The sequence below is a fragment of the Pecten maximus genome, chromosome 5 (assembly GCF_902652985.1).
Source record: "Pecten maximus chromosome 5, xPecMax1.1, whole genome shotgun sequence".
NCBI classification, from domain to species: domain Eukaryota; kingdom Metazoa; phylum Mollusca; class Bivalvia; order Pectinida; family Pectinidae; genus Pecten; species Pecten maximus.
This window is the reverse complement of record NC_047019.1, coordinates 34,258,825-34,274,954: the sequence shown is the minus strand read 5'-3', so window position 1 is coordinate 34,274,954 and position 16,130 is coordinate 34,258,825. Positions and strand designations below refer to the sequence as shown.

Sequence of the window (16,130 nt, the reverse complement as noted above, 5' to 3'; positions counted from 1 at the left end):
GTAAGGTAGCTACGATTTACAATAGAGAGGTTACCCGAGGTAGTCACAGTACACTATACACAGTGGGTAAGGTAGCTACAGTTTACAATAGAGAGGTTACCTGAGGTAGTCACAGTACACTATACAGTGGGTAAGGTAGCTATAGTTTACAATAGAGAGGTTACCTGAGGTAGCCACAGTACACTATACACAGTGGATAAGGTAGCTACAGTTTACAATAGAGAGGTTACCTGAGGTAGTCACAGTACACTATACAGAGTGGATAAGGTAGCTACAGTTTACAATAGAGAGGTTACCTGAGGTAGTCACAGTACACTACACACAGTGGGTAAGGTAGCTACAGTTTACAATAGAGAGGTTACCTGAGGTAGTCACAGTACACTATACACAGTGGGTAAGGTAGCTACGATTTACAATAGAGAGGTTACCCGAGGTAGTCACAGTACACTTTACACAGTGGGTAAGGTAGCTACAGTTTACAATAGAGAGGTTACCTGAGGTAGTCACAGTACACTATACACAGTGGATAATGTAGCTACAGTTTACAATAGAGAGGTTACCCGAGGTAGTCACAATACACTATACACAGTAGATAAGGTAGCTACGATTTACAATTGAGAGGTTACCCGAGGTAGCCACAGTACACTATACACAGTGGGTAAGGTAGCTACAGTTTACAATAGAGAGGTTACCTGACGTAGCCACAGTACACTATACACAGTGGGTAAGGTAGCTACAGTTTACAATAGAGAGGTTACCCAAGGTAGTCACAGTACACTTTACACAGTGGGTAAGGTATCTACGGTTTACAATAGAGAGGTTACCCGAGGTAGTCACAGTACACTATACAGAGTGGATAAGGTAGCTACGATTTACAATTGAAAGGTGACATGAGGTAGTCACAGTACACTTTACACAGTGGGTAAGGTAGCTACGGTTTACAATAGAGAGGTTACCTGAGGTAGTTACAGTACACTATACACAGTGGGTAAGGTAGCTGCAGTTTACAATTGAGAGGTTACCCGAGGTAGTCACAGTACACCATACACAGTGGGTAAGGTAGCTACAGTTTACAATAGAGAAGTTACCCGAGGTAGTCACAGTACACTATACACAGTGGGTAAGGTAGCTACAGTTTACAATAGAGAAGTTTCCTGAGGTAGCCACAGTACACTATACACAGTGGATAATGTAGCTACAGCTTACAATAGAGAGGTTACCCGAGGTATTCACAGTACACTATACACAGTGGGTAAGGTAGCTACAGTTTACAATAGAGAGGTAACCCGAGGTAGCCACAGTACACTATACACAGTGGATAATGTAGCTACAGTTTACAATAGAGAGGTTACCCGAGGTAGTCACAGTACACTATACACAGTGGGTAAGGTAGCTACAGTTTACAATAGAGAGGTTACCCGAGGTAGTCACAGTACACTATACACAGTGGGTAAGGTAGCTACAGTTTACAATAGAGAGGTTACCCGAGGTAGTCACAGTACACTATACACAGTGGGTAAGGTAGCTACAGTTTACAATAGAGAGGTTACCTGAGGTAGTCACAGTACACTATACACAGTAGATAAGGTAGCTACAGTTTACAATAGAGAGGTTACCTGAGGTAGCCACAGTGCACTATACACAGTGGGTAAGGTAGCTACAGTTTACAATAGAGAGGTTACCTGAGGTAGCCACAGTACACTATACAGTGGGTAAGGTAGCTACAGTTTACAATAGAGAGGTTACCTGCGGTAGCCACAGTACAAAGTAAATTGAAGTGACTTGAGATACTGACAGACACAGAGTAGATGGTTAACCTTTGTAAATCAGTAGTCAAAGTACACAGTCTAGAGAGGTGACCTTGGCAAGCCACACAGCATAGTGGCAATATGAGGTAGATAATGAGAAATTACCAGAGGAATCTGCAGTACGCATTGGAGACAGTTGACCTGAGAGAGCCACTATACACAATGGTGACAGGTGGTCTGAGGTAGCCACTATACACAGTAGTGACAGGTGGTCTGTAGCCACAGTACACGAAGGGAAGATATGACCTGATGTAGATACAGTAGTTAGTAGAGAGAGGTACACTGAGGTAGATACATTACAAAATACACAGTAGATAGAGGGAACATAAGGTAGCTACATTTTACAGTAGAGAGAGAGTTAACCTGAGGTAGCTACAGTACAAAGTAGAAGGAGTTTACCCGAGATAACACCAGTACAAAGTAGAGAGAGTTTATCTGAGGTAGCAACAGTATAAAACAGAGAGAGGTGACCTGAGGTAGCAATAGTACAAAGTCATGTCATGTACTGTCGCTTTATAGAATATGTCTGTATCCCATTGCGTTCATACCACCGTAAACGCCATAAAAACACCGTTGAGAATAGAGGGAACTGAAGGTAACTACATTTTACAGTAGAGAGAGGTTACCTGAGGTAGCTGCAGTACAAAGTAGGGAGTTTACCTGAGGTAGCACCAGTACAAAGTAGGGAGAGTTTATCTGAGGTAGCAACAGTAGAAAGTAGAGAGTTTACCTAAGGTAGCTGCAGTACAAAGTAGGGAGTTTACCTGAGGTAGCTATAGTACAAAGTAGAGAGTTTACCTGAGGTTGCGACAGTACAAAGTAGAGAGTGTACCTGAGGTAGCTGCAGTACAAAGTATGGAGTTTACCTGAGGTAGCACCAGTACAAAGTAGGGAGAGTTTATCTGAGGTAGCAACAGTATAAAGCAGAGAGAGGTTACCTGAGGTAGCTGCAGTACAAAGTTGAGAGTTTATCTGAGGTAGCTACAGTACAAAGTCGGGAGTTTACCTGAGGTAGCAACAGTACAAAGTAGGGAGAGTTTATCTGAGGTAGCAACAGTATAAAGCAGAGAGAGGTTACCTGAGGTAGCAATAGTACAAAGTAGTTTACCTGAGGTAGCTATAGTACAAAGTAGAGAGTTTACCTGAGGTTGCGACAGTACAAAGTAGAGAGTGTACCTGAGGTAGCTGCAGTACAAAGTAGAGAGTTTATCTGAGGTAGCTACATACAAAGTAGGGAGAATTTATCTGAGGTAGCTACAGTAGAAAGTTTACCTGAGGTAGCTACAGTACAAAGTAGAGAGTTTACCTGAGGTAGCAACAGTATAAAGCAGAGAGAGGTTACCTGAGGTAGCAATATTACAAAGTCATGCCATGTACTGTAGCTCAACGCGCTTTATAGAATATGTCTGTATCCCATTGCGTTCATACCACCGTAAACGCAATTAAAACACCGCTCAGAATAGAGGGAACATAAGGTAGCTACATTTTACAGTAGAGAGAGTTTACCTGAGGTAGCTGCAGTACTAAGTAGGGAGAGATTACCTGAGGTAGCAACAGTATAAAGCAGAGAGTTTACCTGAGGTAGCAACAGTACAAAAGTAGGAAGAGTTACCTGAGGTAGCTACAGTACAAAGTAGAGAGAGGTGACCTGAGGTAGCTACAGTATAAAGCAAAGAGTTTACCTGAGGTAGCAACAGTATAAAGCAGAGAGAGGTTACCTGAGGTAGCTACAGTACAAAGTAGAGTGTTTACCTGAGGTTGCGACAGTTCAAAGTCGAGAGTTCTGTATGAGATTGGCACTATTTACTGATGTCTTGATGAAGGGTTTGATTACCTCGAAAAAAAATGACTGGTCTCAGTTGGTTAGTTTTTATCGACGAGGTAGCACTCTAAACTCAACAAGACAAGCGGCTTTTGCAAAATGAACAAAATTGGCAAAAGAGCAGTGATCCAATATTTGCATAAAAAGGTTTGACACGTACCTAAGGATATCCATAATGATTTGGTAGCAACACTAGGGGAAGATGCTCCTTCATATGCTATAGTGAATATGGGTGGCGGAATTTAAGCGCGGCTGACAGAGCCTTGAGGATGACCCCCGTCCTGGAAGACCTTTTAATGTTGCAACCCCAGAAATGGTCAATAAAGTCCATGATGTTGTTATGACTGACAGACGAGTCACAGAAAGATATGTAGCCAGTAGAGTTGACATTTCAAAGGAAAGAGTGCATTCCATTCTGACCGAGGCAATGAGAAAGCTTTCGGCCCGATGGGTACCAAGACTTCTAACAGTTGATCAGACGCACATCAGGCGCACATTATCGCGTGCTAATCTTAACCCTTTTCCGGAATATCCTGCCAACTTTATGGATAAAACATGTGTCCATCATTTTACCCCAGAGGCCAAACAACAAACGAAACAATGGAAGCACCCTGGCTCTCCCCCGCCGAAGAAGACAAATACTGTTCCATCAGCTGGTAAGGTTTTGTCCTCGGTTTTCTGGGATGCAGATGGTATTCTGCTGATAGATTATCTCCAAAAGGGACAAACAATCAATGGCTCGTACTATGCCATGCTTCACTTGTGAGGCAGTTATGGGAAAATATTAAACTTAAGCGCCACGGAAAGCTCTTTAAAGGTGTGTTATTCCATCAGGACAATGCTCCAGTTCACAAGTCTGTCATTGCCATGGCTGCCATTCACGATTGTGGCTTTAAATTGATTGTGCATCCGCCTTATTCACCTGATCTCGCTCCATCAGAACAGTTATTTCAGGCACCCACTTTCAGTCCGATGATAATGTCATAAATGCAGTGGATGACTTTCTGAACAGCCAAGAAAATGAGTTCTATAAAAGAAGCACCGAGTCCCTTAAACACCGCTGGCAAAAGTGAATAGATACTGAACGGAATTGTGTTGAAAGATAATACAATATGTCCGGCAAAATCCAAATCCTTCAATATGAGGCTCGCAACTTATCAAAACGTTATTATATTTGTATGTAAATATATGTTCATGTAATTAAACTCATACTTTGCTTTGCCAGACGCCATTTTTGTATTTATATGAAATGGTTACGATATTTCAAGGGAAGAGGCTAATTACGTACCTCTGAACTGACTTGTTTATTACTGTATTTTAGGACAGAGGCTTAATACGTACATCTGAAATGACTTAATTGTTTATTACTGTATTTCAGGATAGAGGCTAATTACGTACTTCTGAACTGACTTGTTTATTACTGTATTTTAGAACCCCAAAACAAATAAAAGTGATATAATATCATAGCAACATACAGTACAATATAACACCGTTTCTGTTGATAAGTGATAATGAAATATTCTATACTGCCGCTGTATGCTACTGTATATTTACAATGGCGGATTCAGAGGTGGGTGGGCTTTCAAAACTTAAAAAAATGATATAGATATATGCACCGATATATATCTCCAACTAAGTCCTCTACATGTATAAAACTTAAATTTATCGGATACACCAAGATGATTAAATATTGGTTAAAAATCGTGCATAACCAAAAGAATGTACTTTAAGTCTATATATAATGAGATAATTACACGCAAGCGGAAACTTCTCGTACTTTAAATTGGGCTAAACTGGTGCCGAGAACATTTTATGTACTCATGGTTTTGGTTATGTTTCGCTTGAACAAGGAGTTGGATATATTGATGTATTTTTATCATTATTCCCGTCAAGGGTACGAGACATATTTATACAAGACTGGCATAGAGAGCTTGTAGACTCGCCACGAGACAGATGTTATATACTTTTTTAAAATTAATTTGGTTACAATAGATTTCTTGATATTGTTAATACTTATATATATATATCAGGTATCTTCTCATGAATTGAATATACAGTAGAAGCGGGAAAATGGCATCGCCCGATTCCAAAACCTCTCGAAATGCTTTGTTGTAATTTTTGTCAAATCAAAAACGAATATCAATTTCTTATTAAATGTCCCTTATACTCAGAAATTAGGTCAATTTTTTTTGTATCGGAAATATAATGTTATATCTAATATGTTTAAATCTATAGATGTTATGTCATCAGAGAACTGTACCATCCTTCAAACCCTGGTTATGTATATTTACAAAGAAAATGAATTTAAGAAATGAAATACAGTTTAACAAGAGACGTGTGAAATAACGTGTATATCATCCTTTGCTTTCTTTATGGTTTTCATGCTTTAATAATTTAATTTTGTATGAAACACGCATTTTCATTGGCTGAAATAATTTTGTTATACCTCCATAACAAAATTTTTGACGTTGCGAAATGAGTTCGCCAAAGAAAGTGAAATATCTTGGTGTGTAGGCCTATAAGACGAAATTAAATTATAAGAATTAACATTAATTATTTTTTCTGATATACAGTCATAACATAAAAAAACTGGAGTGTACTCTCTTCATAAACCGCTTCGCAGTTTATTTAGAGTACACTCCAGTTTTTTCTGTTATGACTGTATAACAGAAAAAATAATTGATGTTAATCCTTAAATAATTATTTTTTCTTTGTTTTCATGATAAATACTCAAATGTGATTGGTCGAAAAATTCTTTTCATTCTTCTATGAAAGAAATTCCGAGAATGGCGCGAAAAATGTGACGTCACAATACGACAATTGACGTTGCGTATTGATTTGAGAAAAAGAATCCCATTTAAAACCAGTAATATTGTACATAAAACATGTTTTAAATTATAGAAAATAATTTTCAAAAATTAATTATAAGCGTTGATGTCCATTTTGTTTAGTTTCATCGGGGTATGAAACAAATTTTGTTTGCAAACTTCTGGAAGAATCCGCTACGCGGATTCATACAGTTTGCAAACAAAATTTGTTTCATACCCCGATGAAACTAAAAAAAAAATGACATCAATGTTTTTAATGTTCTGTCGTAAATTACTGTGAAGAAATATTTCATCTTTCAGTTTATCAATTGTTGTTGGCCGATATTGTACGCAAGTAGTATTATATCTGTAACTGTTGATACTGAGTATTAATCCTTGTATGGGCAGCAGGTCATACGATAGAACTTTTTTTGTGACCAGCTGGGATTAGGAACCCAGTCTGTCTCCGAGGTTAAGTTATCTCATGCTTATCAAATTCATTGATAACAGCTTGGTATTCAATTAATGTTCAACAGTAATGTTTGTATAATTTAAGTAACACGTTTATTGTACATGCACATAACAATATTGTCAAATAACTGACCTACTGTAATTATGTATAGCTATTCCTCAACCAAATTATATTGTAATTGGCGTTTGCTGGACATTCATAGAGTTTTCACAGATCTTTGGATCCAGCATCCGTTCTCTTTGATATTTTGCAAATCAATAAAGATTTCAAACTCAGACTAAATTCTAATACATTGTCAAATATTTCACTGTCTGACAATAACTTGTATTTTACAACGCTGTAACTTGCAAGTGATTACATTGATGTACTAGTCTATTATCTTACCATTTGTTAGAATCACATCACTTGATAAATATACTGTTTGGTGGTAATGAATAAACTTGAACATTATCAATAAAATAAGCTCATTATTGTTCAACTAATAAAGTTACTACCTGGTATACATTTTTTAGACAATATTTCGTCAAGATTTGTTAATTACCATGCCCCCCCCCCCCCCCCCCCCCAAATGATACTCGCAAGCTAAGTGTGTAGTCTGCTATGGACGGATATAAGGGAAGTAACTCGTGGTTGGCATTTTCTGTGGAAATCTTTTATGTTGAAGACCGAAAACGTAACATCAGCTGCGGCACGTTTGGAAGTGCACTGTCAGGTAAATAAGATAATAAATGTCATTATTCACTTATATATTTTGTACAAAATCCGAAAATCATATTTGTTTCGCAAAACACAATCCCGGTTTTACATTCCCAGATAGAAAGTCAATTCATCGGATATGCATATTTATTGTCAATGATAGAAAATAAACACCGACTAAGAGAAAGGATTCGATGTACCCGCCATTTTCGGTATACGGCCTTATTGATATTCTCGGTAAAGTGTATAGGTTAATCACTAACAGTTATCTAAAATCAACTGAATATCGGATAGTTATATCGATAAGGAAGCTTGCCTAATGTTGTATACATTGTAAGTGAAACCGATTTTCAAAAGGTTACTTGATCATCTTTATTGTTTTTACATTTTCTATTCCTAATACTAATAGTTACAAAAAATCACAATACATACTGTGGACATATCCTCAGAATATCAAACAAATTTTGAATATGGAATGTTTAAAATATAGTTTCAAATTGAATAATCATGTGATAAAAGGTGTACTATAAAAATTGATTACTATAATGTCCCAAAATACCTTGCCACAATGTCCCAAAATGTACAAGTTTGAATGGGTTAGTTTACCGCTAAGCAAAACAAAAAAATAAATAAACATGTTATATATACGACCTGTTAAAATAGAAAATAAATAAGATGATACACGTTGTATTTGGCCCGTTATAATAGAAAATCAGAAAGAGGTTACATGTTGTATATGGTTCGTTATGAGAGAAAATTAGTGAGATGCTAGATCTACATGTTATGTATGGCACCGTTTCAAAAGAAAATTATATGCCCCTGGTTTCGGTAGCACTTGTTATTAACTAATTCACAAATATAACTCAGAGAGTTTATTCAGCACTTTCCATTTTGTTGTCTTATTCGCATCTACTACAGGCACGTGTTCACGTTTGTTTCTATATATTTCCTATATGGCGGCTCCGATCGTGTTTAACCTGTGACGTCACAGGTCAGAGGCATTCGGCTTTGGGCTTCAGGTGTGTTTTTGAGAAAAATCCCAATTACTCGGTAATGGGTCGGCCGATTTTGATGTGGTTTTCTGCATTCTTGTTATTAATCAATACCAATAACATATTTACATATAATTTTTCGTTAAGGGTACGCTTTAAGCCACATTTTCACCACACTGTACGGTGAATAAATGGTATAAAACGTGTACATATCCTGTAATAAGTGGTAAGTAGCCAGTGCATATGATAATATTTCACTCTCACAATTTTCCATCTATTTAAAACATGAACATATTTTGGGACATTGTAGTAACATTTGGGACATTGTGAAAATGACAGGCACAATGTCCCAAATAATTTGGGACATTGTGACACCCTCCTTGGGACATTGTGACAGAAATTTGGGACATTAAGAAACAAATTTGGGACATTGAGGCATGGGACATTGTGACATTGGGGCGAAACGTCTGGCACCCAAAAATTGAAGCACATGTTTTAATTGCGTTCCTTTCTCAGATTACAGTCATGAGTAAAGCTGGTAAAACTGGTCTGAGCTCTCTTCTTAGCTACAGATTTGTTAAAAAACCAAGATCCAAACTGCAGCATGAAGGTTCAACAAGCAGTCAGGACAGTGATGAGACCAAGTGTCCTTCAGATGACAACACAAGTCAGTCATCTAACCAGAGTCTCACAAATTCCATTCCAAATGGCCAATCAGAAGATCTAAAACGAGAGAATTCTGTTAATTCCACACAATCAAAAGACACAGAAAGTTTGGATGATACAGAGAAGTACTGGGATGAGGCTGATGGGACAGATACTGTTATATCTGTGTCTGTAATTGACAGTAGAACTTCAACTGAAAAATCTGGTAAATTAATCATAAAATATTACAACTATGAATATTGGTAAAGATTACAATATTATAATCTGAAAAGGATTATATATATATGTACACAATATAAATATGTGATTTACATAGAAGTGTTTATTGTTTTAGTCAGTATATTATATTAGTTACCATCCTTATGGTAGAATAATGAACAGTAAGGAATATTTCAATGTTTATTGTTTATCAGAAATTACAACTGTGCCAGAGACCCCTGCTTCACCCCTGTCAAGGGCTAGTTCCCCGGAGTCGCCATTGTTTCGTGCAAAGCCCAAGAACATACGCAGTAGAGCACTGGAGGAAGAGCCATCAGAGGCTAGTGGATCATCACCATGGATGTCTAAAGAACATGGCAAACTTACCAATGGGTGTGAATTTAAGTCTAAGTAAGAACATACGTATTACAGACTCCACAGAATATCTTCCTCAGTGATATTTTTTCTCGGTTTGTAGTTGATTTTTATTTTCTTACAATAAAAATCCATTTTTGGAGAAAATTATTAATATGTTGATATGCTATGATAATTAGTTCGTGTTCTGAACTTGGATTTTAGAATGCCCATCTATCAAGTGGGGAAATATTTTAGAATGACTCTCTATCAAATTGAGAAAAGAATCTGATATGGCTTATTTGGTTGGTCTCTAGTTTTAACAAAGCAGATACTTGATATTATTTTTTCCAAATGCTCAAACATACATTAACCATTTTGTAATATGTTTATTTGTTCCACTTCTGTCTTTGTTCTGGAAATTTTATCAACTAGGCAATATATAAAATTTTTGTGCAAACAAGATCTCACACTTTTCTTCGGTGGAGGTAGGGAGAAACATGGTAAGATCTCTTGAATACATGCCATACCTCCCGGTGTGGGACAAAATCTCCTTATTTTCAAGTCATTTATTGTACATTGCCTCCCATTAGGAGAGCCTGAATTCCTGTATTTCAAATGGTTTATGTTATATTTACAAAGCTGTGAAACTTTTTGTGTTCCATAAAAATATGAAAAATAATTTTAGAATATCAAAATGTTTACTAATTTACCCTTTTTGTTGTTTTCATATAATATGATTAATATCTCCAATAAATATCGATATTCTTTAAAACTTTCAAAATTAATTTATGCTTTCAAATTGACTAAAAATGTTGGTATGCATGTTGCATACAAACCTTCCTTATTTTAGGCAAAAATCTCTTGAAATAATCATCCATTTCCCTTATTGGTTTCAAAAAAGTATGTATGCTCTTGGGTAGTTTGTAATCAGTAAAATTATTTCATCATGTAATTCTTCCTTTCCCAATATTTATTACTAAATCATTTGCTGGATATGATTTGCCTCTGTAGTTAATGTATTTTTATTTTATAAGATGAAGTAAGGTGTTTTTCTTTAGGTAAGGGTTAGTGTAGAGTTTGGGTCTCAGAACCAGCTTGTTTGCATTCTATCCTTTTTTTTTTTACATAAATGGTGTTTCTGGGTCCAGAGGGATGGGGTCCTATGGAGGAAAATAAAAGTAAGAACTCTGGTAACCCGATGCAAGATATATTGGAGAATCAAGTGCCTTTGCCATGCTGTCACCCAAATAAACCAGTCTGCATGAACTGAGCTTTTGTACATCGTGTTGAATCGATATAAGCCTCTAGCAATCATGATAAGCATCTTGGGTACTTTGTCTAAAAGCATCCTTGGGTTAAGGGGAACCAATTTTGTATAAACTGTGGGTATGCCCCCTATGGGCCTGAGGGGCAGGTCCTAATGGGAGATATACCAATTTGTGAATGAAAGAATGAAAGTACATGTATTTGATCTAGATATATATTTGGCCTGAAACATCCTTTGGTGAAGGATAATGGTGGGTCTGTCCTCCCCCCAAGGGACCAGAGAGGATGGGCCAATAGGAGAAATATAGAAATTTCTTTTAAATCCTTCTTGTTCTGTAGGAGTAAAAGGATTTGGTCCATATTTAGTTTGAAGCATCCTTGGGTGAAGGGGACGAACACTCTGATACATGTGTTACCCCTGCATTCGGGTTAAAATTTACTATCACATATGTATAGATAGTTTCATATTATACTTGAAAGGTTTTTAGCACATATGGCACAAAGTGCCAGTAATGTGCCAGTAAGCTTATGATATGATGCATGAGTGGGTGTCTGTTGTCTCTCTTTCAACTTTTAGCTTCTTTTAGAAAACTAGAATAACTGAGAACTGATACTTGGCCAGGAGGTTCATGGGGTAGAGTACATTAAAATTTTCTCATATTAATGACCCTGTCCTATTTTCAATGTCACAGGGCCATACAGTCAAAATTAGCTTGTGAATCTTATTCTCAAGTTCTAAAAGACCTAGGTTATCATCTTAGGCCGGTATGTTCCTGGTATGGACTGATATGAAATTTCCTGATATCAATAACCTTGGCATGTTTTCAAAGTCACAGGGTTTACATATGTTAAAACTTAGTGATCTTCCAGGAGACACATATATGCTACGTTATGAAGATCTTACGGTGCCGTCTCAATGCTAACCATACAGTACATTTTTAGCCAATCAAAAAGCGTCTCTTCTATGCATGTTCAGCGATGGGTACAAATTGAACTATCAAAATGGAACTGAAAAAATTGATTAGCCTCTGATGTTTCTGTTCTTTTTGTAAACCTCATTTCCTTCTCGAGTATTGTTAGTTGCAATAATCAAAAATCCATGAACTACCCACACTTTGGCCACTAAATATGTTGTTTTGGATATGAAATGGCTTGTAATGGGTGCAGCCATCTTAGTTTGGTTGACGTTTGGGACTTAATTTGGATACTATCAATTCAGTAAGGACTACCCATGAGGTTGTCAAGGGAAAGCAGATTCTGGCAAAATTTTACAAGTTTAGTTATGATTGATTGGTTGAAAGATCATCTGAACATGAACCCTAATTATCTTCATAACTGTAGTATATAATGATGAATTGTATTTTAATGAGATTGTCCCCTCTGCACCTCTTGTTTTAAAAGTTTTCCCCTTATAGCAGCTGCCATTTTATGCTAAACAACTGCCCGCTATTTTTTTGTATTAGCTTAACTGATAATTATTACCTCTCCTGGTGGCATAAATCAGACTATAAATCCAACATATCAAAATGGTATATTTATTGAGGAAGGTTATTTTGCCCCCTGTGGATGCCCCAGTCACTCAATTGTAACACAGTTTACTAATGACCCATTCCAAACCAACAAATCTTGTTTACTTGCTGAAAATTCACAATACATTATGTTTGCTTTCAGGAGTAGGGTATTGCCAGACTTTAGTGATGAAGAGTCAGAAGACGAGGATACAGATTTATCTGCTGAGGATAAAAAGATATTGAACAACCTGATGCAGGTCTTTCCCAGCCAGTCTCGAGATGTTATACGGCAAGCATTCCTAGACGCAGACAAGATCTATGAGTTGGCAGCGGAAAATCTTATTAACGGAGGTAAAATTCTTTTTGAGGTTTGAATAAGATCAAGATTCTTTAGGATCATACTGAAAATTATGAATTTGTTGTGAGGATCATACTGAATATTATGAATTTGTTGTGAGGATCATACTGAATATTATGAATTTATTGTGAGGATCATACTGAAGTTATGAATGTGTTTTGAGGATAATCCTGAAATCATGGATGTGATGTGAGGATCATACTGAAAATTATGAATGTTTTGTAGAAAGAGTAATCTACAAAGAATGGAACCTTACAGTCATCCTCACACATCTTTCATTTTGGTTATGTATTGCCTACGTGCTCTCATCCACCTTTTTCTTAGTAAATTATTCATATGGTCTATTTTTAGAGTCAGATATTGGGTTCCACTCCCAAATTAGATTATTCATTGATACTGCAGATTTTTCCCCCAGTTTGACAATTTTTGCACCAAAAATAAGTAAAAGTCCCATCCCAATGCAGTGGTAAAACACTTGTTATTGAGTAAAAACATTTGTTGTGTATCAAAATCTTGTTGTCATCATAAAATGGCCTGCATGTATTACTAAGATAAAGTGTAGTTTCTGTTTCTCAGTTTGTAGTATTTGCTTTAGATACAATAATTTTATTTACAGGGAAGCATAATACAAAGAAGAAGAAACGAGTGATACGACTAGACAGTACTGACTCTGAGAATTCCCAGGAACCTCCAGCGAAGCGAGCACGCCCAGTAGTGTCTAGTGATGACCAGGATAGTCAGGCTACAATCATCGACTCACAGAGTCAAGATGGAGTCATAGGGTACACAACGCAAGAGGAGAGAATAAAGTTCTTATCAGATTCATTCCCAACAAGGTCACGGCGGGTAAGTGGAGCCATGTTATAATAATTTTACATTGAAAAGGCATGAAAATCCATTTGCAGTGGCCAGGCCATCTGACTTTTAGATTGTCCTGAGAAACCCATTTTTATTCCTTCATATGCAGGTGATGTCTGTTTTGTCACCTAAGACATAGTAAGTGGAATTCCAGCTTGGGCAGTTTACTTGTCTACTTGCTAGGCAGTGCTTCAAATTTATTTTACACTAGCAGTTTTGCTTAAATAAGCTCCACTCTAAAAATATTAGTAACTCGTTTCGGTAAAACAGGTAACTAAATTAAGCCTGGTTATATTTCAGTCTATATACAGAGCCCTGGAAACAAAGAATTGGCTAGTAGATGATGCTGCTGAAATGCTGAGCACGAAGAAAAAAGAAAATGGTGCAGAAGGTGGTGATATAGGTAATACTGCCTTGTGATATTGTGGGTAATACTGCCTTGTGATACTATGGGGAATACTGCCCTGTGATATTGTAGGTAATACTGCCCTGTGATATTTTGGGTAATACTCCCCTGCGATATTGTGGGTAATACTACCTTGTGATACTATGGGGAATACTGCCCTGTGATATTGTAGGTAATACTGCCCTGTGATATTTTGGGTAATACTCCCCTGCGATATTGTGGGTAATACTGCCCTGTGATATTTTGGGTAATACTATCATGTGATGCTATGAGTAATACTGCCCTGTGATATTTTGGCTAATACTGCCTTGTGATATTTTGGGTAATATTGCCTTGTGATATTGTCGGTAATACTGCCTTGTGATATTGTGGGTAATACTGCCCTGTGATATTGTCGGTAATACTGCCCTGTGATATTGTGGGTAATACTGCCCTGTGATACTATGGGTAATACTGCCTTGTGATATTGTGGGTAATACTGCCCTGTGATATTGTTGGTAATACTGCCCTGTGATATTGTCGGTAATACTGCCCTGTGATATTGTCGGTAATACTGCCTTGTAATAATATGGGTAATAATGCCTTGTGATATTGTGGGTAATACTGCCCTGTGATATTGTCAGTAATACTGCCCTGTGATATTGTGGGTAATACTGCCTTGTGATATTGTGGGTAATACTGCCCTGTGATATTGTGGGTAATACTGCCCTGTGATATGTGGGTAATACTGCCCTGTGATATTGTAGGTAATACTGCCCTGTGATATTATGAGTAATTGCCTGAAACAGGATATCACATGTTTTCAACTGCAAGCAACAATATTCAATTTTGTTGAACTTTCCATTTCACTGAACCAATTATGTTGAATGGTCCATTTCACTGAACCAATTATGCTGAATGATCCATTTCACTGAACCAATTATGCCGAATGATCCATTTCACTGAACCAATTATGTCAAATGTGAATTGTCTGCTTTATTCCAGATTTATCTGACGAGGATGAGGACTTTGCCAGTGGTGACGAGGCAGGCAACAGCGAAGACAGTTTAGATGTAAGTTACGCACATCTATACTGACACACAAGAAATTACATGTGCTTGGTTTCCTAAATTTCTAGAAATAGTTGGTTTAATTATAGTACATTATCTAATGTTATTGATATCAATTTAACTGCTGAAGGAATTCTTAAACAAACCTATTAAATGAGACATATGTAATTAAGATTGTCCGTCATCCTATTAAGAATGGTGCGGACAGATATGTAATAAAGATTTTTTGCTGTCCTATTTAGGACAGTGTTGACAGATATGTAATAAAGATTTTTTGCCGTCCTATTTAGGACAGTGTTGACAGATATGTAATAAAGATTTTTTGCTGTCCTATTTAGGACAGTGTTGACAGATATGTAATAAAGATTTTTTCGCAGTCCTATTTAGGACAGTGTTGACAGATATGTAATTAAGATTTCCGTGTTCCTATTTTAGGATGGTGTTGACTAATAAAGATTGACGCATTATAGTTTAGGACAATATAAAGTTTGACACTTTATGTTTTAGGACTGTGTTGACTATAAAGATTGACTTGTTGTATTTTAGGATGTGCTTTCTAATAAAGATTGATTGTGTCTGTATTTTAGGATGGTGTTGATGAACATCAAACACAAAAGGAGATGATCCTGGGATTTTTCCAGGATGCCACACTTGAAGAACTGGCTGGAAGTCCAGGCTGTTCTAAAAGGAAGGCCGAGATGATTCTCAAAGCAAGACCGTTTAAGTCGTATGATGACTTGGTATGAGTTGATTAGATTTGATCTTAGAAATAAAACTACATTTTAGAGTGAGGTATTTACATTTTACTTGCAATACAGTATTATTATAATTAAACTGTCTTTAAACTTACAATTATAGCATCCT

General features: G+C 36.9%; 1 protein-coding gene across 1 annotated transcript in view; it reads left to right on the top strand.

The window, feature by feature from the left end:
- The first annotated feature begins 7,580 nt into the window (after positions 1-7,580).
- The window catches only part of LOC117327864 (SWI/SNF-related matrix-associated actin-dependent regulator of chromatin subfamily A containing DEAD/H box 1-like), a 32,081-nt gene continuing 23,531 nt past the window's right edge, over positions 7,581-16,130 (top strand). The window contains exons 1-8 of the mRNA XM_033885071.1: positions 7,581-7,621; positions 9,114-9,468; positions 9,677-9,872; positions 12,756-12,946; positions 13,570-13,799; positions 14,112-14,214; positions 15,202-15,269; positions 15,854-16,006. Of these exons, the coding sequence (XP_033740962.1) occupies positions 9,123-9,468; positions 9,677-9,872; positions 12,756-12,946; positions 13,570-13,799; positions 14,112-14,214; positions 15,202-15,269; positions 15,854-16,006 (1,287 nt within the window). The 5' untranslated portion in view covers positions 7,581-7,621; positions 9,114-9,122. The remainder of the gene's footprint in view (positions 7,622-9,113; positions 9,469-9,676; positions 9,873-12,755; positions 12,947-13,569; positions 13,800-14,111; positions 14,215-15,201; positions 15,270-15,853; positions 16,007-16,130) is intronic.